The sequence below is a fragment of the Asparagus officinalis genome, chromosome 4 (genome assembly GCF_001876935.1).
Source record: "Asparagus officinalis chromosome 4, Aspof.V1, whole genome shotgun sequence".
Taxonomy (NCBI): domain Eukaryota; kingdom Viridiplantae; phylum Streptophyta; class Magnoliopsida; order Asparagales; family Asparagaceae; genus Asparagus; species Asparagus officinalis.
In genome coordinates, this window is record NC_033797.1 from 137,753,114 (window position 1) to 137,763,519 (window position 10,406).

Consider the following 10,406-nt stretch of genomic DNA (forward strand, 5'->3'; position numbering starts at 1 on the left):
TATATGGGTACGGTTACAAGACACCCAGGGTGTAATTAAGTTTCACCAACCTGTAAAAATATATGTTTGGCCATTGATATTAATGATCCATATCGTTTATTATGATCTATGCATTCAAGATTTCATGGAGATAAAAAAATCACGTAGCTTAAATGTTTCTAGTTTATGCATCTAATGACCTAAAAATGAACAGTCTGTATTGGTGTTAAATGTTGCTTATTTTGACTTGCATGATTTATAAGATAGAAGATTCCAAGCCACGTGATTCTGGATCCACTTAGATATGATGGCATGTAGATAATAATGAACAGTTTGGGTTTAAAACATAGATGTCAAACATGCATTATTACATGTGGGTCTAACTTAGTTACACCCTGGGTGAATTGTCACCCTACCCTATACACACACCTACACCCATGTTGCGCGTAGCGGAAATTTTGGCAGCACCTCCGGTGTGCAAGGTGTACAACAAGAGATTAGAGCACAACGAAATTCCCGTTTCACAAAGAAAACAAGAACCGAAAGCAAAATATCTCAACAAAGTGAGATATCAGCTCTTTCACAAAGAAAACAAGAACCGAAAGCAAAATATCTCAACAAAGTGAGATATCAGCTCTTCCTCTCATCAGTTCTAGGACTGACTTGTCGAGGGAACCTACAAGCTATTACAAATCACAGCAAGACAAACTATTTACGTGGTTCGGTAAATAGCCTACGTCCACGGGGTAAGGAGGGGTGAGATCTACTATTAGAGGGAGAAAAATATAACTAGGGTTTATAATCTCTCAACCTAAACCCCTAAACAATCTCTCTCTCAAAAGGGGATGCTAAAACTTATAAGACGCTGCACAAAACTCCTCTTCAAAACAGTAAAAAAAAGCAATCTGCTTTTTCTCCCTCTGTTTTGCTTGCATGTCGTCCAAGATTTCTCTTTTCACCCTCTGCCTTCTGCTCTTTCGCCGCCTGCAGCCGCCAAATCAGAAGCCCCTCTATTGCTTGCACGAATCTGTAGCCGCCGCTTGAACTCTCAGCCAAAACCAAAGAAAAAATTCACCCGCGGTCAATTTTATTGAAAACCTATCTCAAAGTTATATATATATATAACTTTGAATAGATTGGGTGGGCCGCATTCACTTGGTGGGCTGCCTGCTAATCAGGCTGAAAGAGCGTCCCACTCACAATTCTTCACCTCGGTGAAGTTTCTTTCAAAACTAAGCCGACACCAAAGCATCCAAATATCCCACTTGTTGTGTTCAGTACGCCGTGAAGTTAATTCACGACAACAGACTCAATCAACAACAAATCGGGAACCCGAACGAGAGTCCAAACAATCTCACCTCCATCAAAATCAACTAATCCAAACCGGCTACATCGTAAAGACTGCCTATGTATCCTCTTGCCTAAGGAATCAAGCCTCACGTAGTTCACCCAATGGCCTCCAAAGGCTTTAACACCGAAAAATGTTCACAAGCTCCAAACAATGACCAAACTTCACACCTGAGATAACTTTGGTCAACATATCTGCAAGGTTGTCATTCGTGTGGACTTTCTCTCGTCTCCATTATCCAAAACGTCACGAACAAAGTAGAATCTGACATCGATGTGCTTCGTGCGCGCATGATAAACTTGGTTCTTTGCCAAATAGATGGCTGACATGCTATCATAATATACCCTAAGGGTCTCCTGTGTAATCCCCAAGTTCTTTAATAATCCACGCAACTACAAAGCCTCCTTAACAGGTTTAGTTACCGTCATATACTCCGTCTCTGTAGTAGAGAGAGCCATTGTGGACTGAAGTGTGCATCTCTAACATACCGATGCTCCTACCAATGTAAACACATATCATGAAGTAGACCGGCGCTTGTCAAGATCCCCCGCATAATCTGAATCCACATAGCCAATACAATCCTGTCCCGTCTTCTCATTCTTCTGAAATACCAATCCAACATCTACGGTACCTTTGATATACCGCAAATCCACTTCACGGCCTCCCAATGATCTTTCCCGGGGTTATGCATGTACCTGGATACCATGCTCACGGCATGTGATAAGTCTGGCCTCGTACACATCAGAGTATACATCAAGCTACCCACCGTACTGGCATATGGAACCTTCGACATGTAATCTCTGTCCTCAACTGAAACAGGCGATATCAAAGCTAAAAGTTTAAAGTGGGGAGCCAATGGAGTACTCACTGCCTTTGTATTTCCATCAAAGCTGAATTTTTTTTAACATCTTCTGCAGATAACTCCTCTATGTAAGCTTCAATCTCCCCTTTGCCCTGTCTCGCTCGATCTTCATACCCAATATCTTCTTCGCCTCTCCAAGATCCTTCATCTCAAACTCGGATGACAGCTTTTTTTTCAACTTTCCAATAGCCGAAGAATTCCTGGAGGCAATAAGCATATTATCAACATATAGTAACAAATAGATGTACTCACCATTCTGTAGTTTGTGCATATAAACACATGGGTCATATGAGCTCCTCGTGTATCCCTGCCAATCATGAAGCTGTCGAATCTCTTGTACCACTATCACGTCGATTGCTTCAATCCATAAAGAGACTTCTTCAGCTTGCAAACTAAATTTTTTTTTCCTGCAACTTTGAACCCCATAGGTTATGTCATGTAGATCTCCTCTTCTAAATCTCTATATAAAAAAGCTGTCTTAACATCCATTTAGACCAAATCCAAATCTATCTGTGCCACCAATGCTAACAGAATCCTAATCGATGAATGCTTTACAACAGGTGAGAATACCTCGTTATAATCAATGTCCTCAAGCTGTGTATATCCCTTGGCAACCAATCTGGCTTTGAACCGAATGTCCCCAATAGAAGATCCTTCCTTCTTCGCATAGATCCACTTGCAACCAATAGCTTTCTTACCATTAGGTAGCTTTACAAGTTCCTAAGTGTCATTCTTCTGAAGAGATCACATTTCCTCCATAGCTTCTCTCCACCTGATCGAATCGGGACTCGACTCTGCCTCACTGAATGTGGATGAAACCATATCATCAACGACCTCCACTGATAATGCATATGCAATCATGACATCATTATACCTAATTGGCCGACGAATCACCCTTCTAGGTCTATTTGCTGTAATAGACTCCTGAACATGACCATGCTCCTGAGTCTCACAATCCACTGTATCCTCTATTTGTCGGGCTGTCATCCCATCTCCTCCCAGTATCATCTCTGTAGGAGCCTCGATGGATATAATGCTCTCTTGAGTGAGTGAAGTCACATCATCCTCCACCTGCTGTGATATCTTTCGAATCTGGTCTTCCTCCACCTGCTGAGGAACTTGAGGCTTCATCATGTACGCCTCGTCAAATGTGACATCCCTGCTAATAACTATCTTCTTTCCTGTGGATCCTATAATTTGAAGTCTTTAACACCTTCTCTAAATCCAACAAAGATTGCTTTCCTCGTCCTCAGATTTAATTTATCATCACTGACATGATAATAAGCAGGACACCCAAATATCCGAAGCGACTCATAGTCACTAGCTACCGAACCAAACCAATGTTCCAATGGAGTCTTTTGCTGTATCGCAGTGCACGACAATCTATTCACAAGATGACTCACATAAACCAACGCCTCAGTTCAAAAGGATCTAGGCAATCCACTCTGCGTCATCATACTTCGCACATTCTCCAGCAATGTACGGTTCAATCTTTCAGTCACCCCGTTCTGTTGCGGTGTCTCTCGAATTGTGAAGTATCGCCTAATATTGTGATCCTGGTAAAACTACAGAAACAGATCACTCTTATACTCTCCACCGTTATCTGAACGTAGAGTCTTTATCTTTCTACCTGTCTACAGCTCCACTTTTTTTTCCCACTCCACAAAAGTATTCAGGACGTTATGTTTATGCTTCATAGGGTATACCCAATTCCTTCTGGAATAGTCATCAATGAAAGTGATAAAGTAATTGGTCTCACCAAGTGATGTGTTCTTGGAAGGATCCCAAACATCTGTGTGAATGTAATCCAATGTATCTTGAGTGTTGTGGATAGCGGTGCCAAACTTCACTCTAGTCTTCTTCCCAAGTACACAATGCTCACACAGCTCCATCTTACAGGTCTTAGCACCTTTCAATAGCCCCTGTTTCGCCAATGACTGTAGTGACTTATCTCCTGTGTGTCCTAGTCTCATGTGCCATAATGTGATAGTATCCTCCTCTGTAGTGATAGAAGCTGCCAAACCCTCTTTAACTGTCTTGCCCTCAGGCCCGGCCCAAGAGGGGGGGTAGGGGGGGCGACCGCACAGGGCCCCATTTCAAAGGGGGCCCCAAATTTTTAAAAATGCCCATAGTATATTTCTTAATTCTTTCCAATAAGTCTTTTGTTTGTTTAAAAAAGGGCCTAATAATCTAATACTAGCCCACTAAATTAAATAATAATTTATGTCCATTGCCTAAGCCTAACTGCCTAACACCCATGACCCATCTGATTTACATTTTACCGGAAATATACACCAATTAGTACTACAATTATGATTAGTTGCTCATTTGTCTCCTAAAGTTTAGGAAATTCAATTTGAACTCATTAATTCCCAATTAACTATTCCCTATTAACTAGGAAACACACCAATAAATATAATTCAATAAATTTATAGTTCAATTCCCTATTAACTAGGAAACACACCAATAAATATAATTCAATAAATTTATAGTTCAACATTTATATAGAAAAGGGCCTCATTTTATCATTTCGCACAGGGCCTCAAAAAAGCTTGGGCTGGCCCTGCTTGCCCTTCAAGTAGTATAGGAAGTTTTTTCTGACTCCTCGCATCACCATCATAGAACCCTTCGTGACATTTGCTATAGCATCCTCTAAGGTCACCCGATAACCAACTGCCTCCAAAGTACCAAGAGAAATGATGTTCTTCGTTAACTGCAACACAGACCTCACTTCTTTCAATTCTCTCACCACTCCGTTATGCATCCTAATTCGGACTGAACCAATACCACCAATAGGACATACGTGATCATTTCCCATAAGCACGACATCCCCTCTTTTCAGCTCCTCAAAACTAGAGAACCAATCCCTCCTAGGGCATATGTGATATGTGGTTCCTGAATCCAACATCCACTTCGTGGAGTCGGCATAGCAAACCGACGGTAGTAGCATGGTTGACATCAGCCCAAGTGTTAATAACACGACCCTGACTATCAACTACAGATTGGTTGAAATTGAAACCATTTAAGTTGAAAACAGGACATGAATAGCCCGAAGAATCTGACTCTGGATGTTCATCAATAGCTTTTATAACATTCACTTCTGAAGCTTGTACAACTTTTCCTTTATTCTTCCCGGCTTTGTCCTTCTACTTTGGGCAGTCGATCTTCCAATGTCCATCTTCTTTACAAAAGCGATATTGATTCCTACCAATACTGTTATGGCCACCTTTATTCTTCGATTTTGAGCGGTTGAACTGGTGGCGGTTTGGATCACGGCCTCGAACTGCTAATGCATCTCCCGATGCCTTCTCGGAGGGTTCACTATCACTCTTCCTCAACTCATAATTTATCAACGCTGAGATCACATTCTTATAGCTAACAGTAGTTTTTTCATTGATCATAGTGAGAACGAACGTATCGTAATCATCCTCAGGCAACGAACATAAAAGTAACATCGCCTTGTCTTCATCCTCAACCATGATATCCACATTGGCCATATCTGAAAGTAGCTTCGTGAAATTGTTGACATGCTCCCTGATGGAAACTCTCCTCTTCTTTAAGTAAAGCCGATTCTCAATGCTATTCGTAAGGTACTTCTCATTGAGTGTTTCCCACATTCTCCACATGCTCTGATACCACTTGTTACGCGCAGCGAAAATTTCGGTAGCATCCCTGGTGCACAAGGTACACAACAAGAGATTAGATCACAACGAAATTCCCGTTTCACAAAGGAAACAAGAACCGAAAACAAAATATCTCAATAAAGTGAGATATCAGCTTTCTCTCATCAGTTCTAGGACTGACTTGTCGAGGGAACCTACAAGCTATTACAAATCACAGCAAGACAAACTATTTACGTGGTTCGGCAAATAGCCTACGTCCACGGGCTAAGAAGCGAGAGATCTACTATTAGAGGGAGAAAAATACAACTAGGGTTTTCAATCTCTCAACCTAAACCCGCAAACAATCTTTCTCTCAAAAGGGGATGCTAAAACCTATAAGACGCTGCACAAAACTCCTCTTCAAAACAGTAAAAAAAAACCATTCTGCTTTTTCTCCCTCTGTTTTGCTTGCACGCCGCCCAAGATTTCTCTTTTCACCCTCTGCCTTCTGCTCTTTCGCCGCCTGCAGCCGCCAAATCAGAAGCCCCTCTATTGCTTGCACGAATCTGTAGCCGCCGCTTGAACTCTCAGCCAAAACCAAAGAAAAAATTCACCCGCGGTCAATTTTATTGAAAACCTATCTCAAAGTTATATATATATATAACTTTGAATAGATTGGGTGGGCCGCATTCACTTGGTGGGCCTCCTGCTAATCAGGCTGAAAGAGCGCCCCACTCACAACCCCCACACACACAGAACCTGGTTTTTTTGGGGGTGGGGTGGGGTGGGGGAGGGATATGCAAGCCTTCTCTAGAAATATACTTATTCAAATGACTGCAATGCAAATTATCAATAAATATGCCTAACAATGTATATTCTTTTCTGCATTGTGTTTAGCATCATCAATTGAAGCTTGCTGAGTATCTGTAAGGCAATTTTCAAGTTTGATAACCTGTTAGCTGTTACATATATCCAGTTGGATGTAATGTGAATGCATGTACAAGTATTCAATGAGAAGCTTTTAACTTACTGAAAAAAGATCTTTAGTTTTTCTCATACAGACATAATCTTCTAAGGCTACAGAGGTTACGATCTCTGGTTATCGTTTCTGCTAAATTTGACACCATAAAGTGTGCAAACATGGATATAGTGCCATGATAATCTTAAACCTATTTTTCCTGCAGTTACCATTTTTAAGATGGAAGAGATTTGCAGTTGTTGCAGCAATATGTATCCTCGCTGTGCGTGCTGTTATTGTTCAGCTAGCCTTTTTCTTGCACATCCAGGTAAGTTTCTGGAGATGAGATTGTTATGTAATGTTTTCCACTTGCATATGTAGTTACAAAGACATGCATGTGCACATTTAGTATTTTTCATATGCACATGAGTAGTTCATATGTATGCATAAGGAGAACTTTCGTTATTGATCCTACCAGAAGGGCCTAATTTCAAATCCTATAGCTCCAATATAAAACCAGATTAATCTGCTATTGGGAAATTCAAGTGGTTAGTAGCATTCTCCAACATATTTTAATTTTTATTCCTGCATCTAGTTGAGTCAAACTGAAGGAATACAAGCATCTAGTTGAGTCAAACTGAAGGAATACAATAACAAGTTAATCCTATTATGGCTTATGAGTATTCAAACCCAATGAATATTGATCTGCATAGCTATAATGTCTGGGGATGTGCCCCAATTGGTCTTTGGCTTGTTTATAGCTTATAGTTGGATGGTATTCCCTATGACGACATATCGTCATTTCTTGTACGCTCTTATGTCTGAATTTTTGAATGAAATTTTAAGATTTTTTTCCTTGTTACTCGAGCTTTAACTGCATAATGTAGGTAGTTCAAGCTATCTGCAAAGTAGCCTTTTAGATATTGTGGAACACTCCTCCTTTTCTTAGCTCCATATTTTCTTTAGGAACTTGCACCAACTTTTTAAGGCTTGACATCAAATTTGACTGTTATTTTGTCAAAAATTTTCATGGAGCCTTCGACTCCATAGTCCCATTTGGTCGGAGAAGCCTTAGATGATTATTTGATGATGGTGATATTAAGTTTTCGTTCACTTTAAAACATGAATTCTAGAGATACCCCTTTTATATGATGTCTATTTTGTGAATGCTTGATACATAAGTAACAAATAAAGGATAAAAATATAATGTTACTACTAGTTTTCAGGTGTATCAAGTATCCAGGTTATGACTAACAATTTAGGTTTGCTTCAATGGAGCTCTAATCATCTTATATCTGTGAGCACTATGTAACATTGTGAATTTGCCAGACCTTTGTTTTTAGAAGACCAGCAAGCTTCTCAAGGCCATTGATATTTGCAACAGCGTTCATGAGCTTCTTCTCAGTTGTTATTGCACTATTCAAGGTAGTTTACTCGCAATTTCCAAACTTCAAGATGTCAATTATGGAGTCCCTTATATTGAAAACTCGGTGTATGGAGAGCTATAAAATGTTATGGAAGTTGACCTAGTAAAATGTTCAGGTAAAATATAGTTTTTGGAATTTTGATTTTTTATTTATTTGTAAGTAATTAATGTGCAGGACATACCTGATATTGATGGTGATCGCATTTTTGGCATTCGTTCGTTCAGCGTACGCCTGGGCCAAAAAAAGGTAGTCATCCTGTGGATTGTTTGCTTAACCTGTTATCTAAATTAGGCAATATTGGGTTTTTCTTTCATGTTTACTACTTATTTGCACGTGATCAGGTGTTTTGGATTTGTATATATCTACTTGAGATGGCTTACACTGTAGCAATGGTTGTTGGAGCGACTTCTTCCTGCCTCTGGAGCAAATGCATAACAGTGAGCGTAACCTGGGGCCATAACGTTTTCCCCTGCTACAGTGCTTTTGTTTGGTTATTTAATTATTAAGTGTTTTTCTCATATTAGTAATAACCCTGAATTGTATCATATTTTTCTATTAGATCTATGAATCTTCTTAGTTTTAATTTACACCCTAAATCCATTAAGCTGTTCTTAATAACATCCCATATTTGTAATTTATTATACCTCGAAGTCCATTAAATTGATTAAAATAACATCTCCATTTGGAACATTAAGGTTGGCGGTGTAATTTACAAATACGAAGATTTGGCGTCTCACTTGAAAAATAGGATAGAACTTTGGGTCTCATATGAGAAAAAATGTTAATCTTAGGGGTAGCACAGAAAAGATGTCTCCTTTCAATATGAAGGATGTCACTGACACACTGACAAGAACCACAACCAATTTGCAATCTTTATGTGTAAAGAATTCAAAATAAAGAAGAATGCAAAGAGATTTATTCAAAGCAGCCAAAAGACTTCCACTAAAATGATGCGAGAAAGAGTATAAAATTTGGATCACTATTCTATACCACAAAAACCCAAGAACCTGTGAAAATAATTCTCTTCTTACAAAGCTCTCTCTAAAATCCTAGAGATCCCCAAGCAACCACAAAATTTATCTCTCTATCATGATGTATTTATCTTTACTTACATTTGATCCTGGTTCTAGTAGAAATCACAAATGGATCATAGTTGAGATTTCACAAATAGAATTCTTGTTGAACTAGAAATCACAAATAGAATTATTGTCCGACAAGGAATCACACAAATACTTGTTCAACTCGGAACCACGAATAGAAGTGATTCCTAAGGAGAATTTGAGGCGCAAATCCTAACACCTCATCATATCTTAACATCTCACAATTTCGGAAGGAGGTTCACTTTTCTTCAGTTATATCTTGATTCTCTTGTGGTTTTTAGTTTTATATGAGCATCAAACGAGCCATTATCTGAAATGATGATTGCGTAATATCATCAATAGAAAAAGTTTAAGTACTGCACCTGGAATAGTTTATTGTTTCTTTTAAGGTGCTCTGATCTGATTATACTATCTAGGTTTGAAGTTAATAAATTCTGATAAAATCTTGATTACAAAATCTCAGAACTTGAAAATAACCTTACTGCTTTTACTGCAGATTTTAGGCCACGCAATTCTTGCTTCAATTCTCTGGAATCGTGCTAGATCTCTCGATTCGATGACAAAAGCTGCTATAACATCTTTCTACATGTTCGTTTGGAAGGTAATTATGATGCCATGGAGTTGTTAATTATCTAATTTAATCTGATGAGTTTAATTTCTCCATACAAGTTCAATTCATCTCTATGCTAACTCTCATCTCTTGCACTCCTTTGTCATCTTTGCAGCTTTTTTATGCTGAGTATTTGCTTATCCCATTTGTAAGATGAATGACTGTAGTTACTGGGTAAAAGAGAATTCAGCAAAGCAGGTACATATGCACTTGATCGTTGCGAAAATCACTGTGTATTAGATTGACATACATCGTTAATCCAAAAAAGCTTACGGCAAAGTAGTATTAAAATCGTACTGTAGTATTAAGTTTCAGGATGTATTGTTTCAAAATGTCATCACTGTCAAAATTCAATAATTTATTTTTTCGACATTTATTGTTCCTGAAGCATTGAGAATGATGAATATATGAGCAGGATGCATGGTTTCAATTTTTTTGGATTAATTGTGGCCCTGTAATTCTTTTGTTGCCTATAGACCCCTTGTACTATCGCTAATTGCGGATAGACTCCTTGCATGAT

The 10,406-nt window shown here is 38.9% G+C and overlaps 1 protein-coding gene across 1 annotated transcript in view; it reads left to right on the top strand.

The window, feature by feature from the left end:
• Positions 1-10,406, top strand: part of LOC109839507 (probable homogentisate phytyltransferase 1, chloroplastic) — a 33,577-nt gene that overhangs the window by 22,492 nt on the left and 679 nt on the right. Inside the window, exons 7-12 of the mRNA XM_020407968.1 lie at positions 6,976-7,077; positions 8,079-8,174; positions 8,351-8,422; positions 8,518-8,613; positions 9,773-9,877; positions 10,002-10,084. Of these exons, the coding sequence (XP_020263557.1) occupies positions 6,976-7,077; positions 8,079-8,174; positions 8,351-8,422; positions 8,518-8,613; positions 9,773-9,877; positions 10,002-10,043 (513 nt within the window). The 3' untranslated portion in view covers positions 10,044-10,084. The remainder of the gene's footprint in view (positions 1-6,975; positions 7,078-8,078; positions 8,175-8,350; positions 8,423-8,517; positions 8,614-9,772; positions 9,878-10,001; positions 10,085-10,406) is intronic.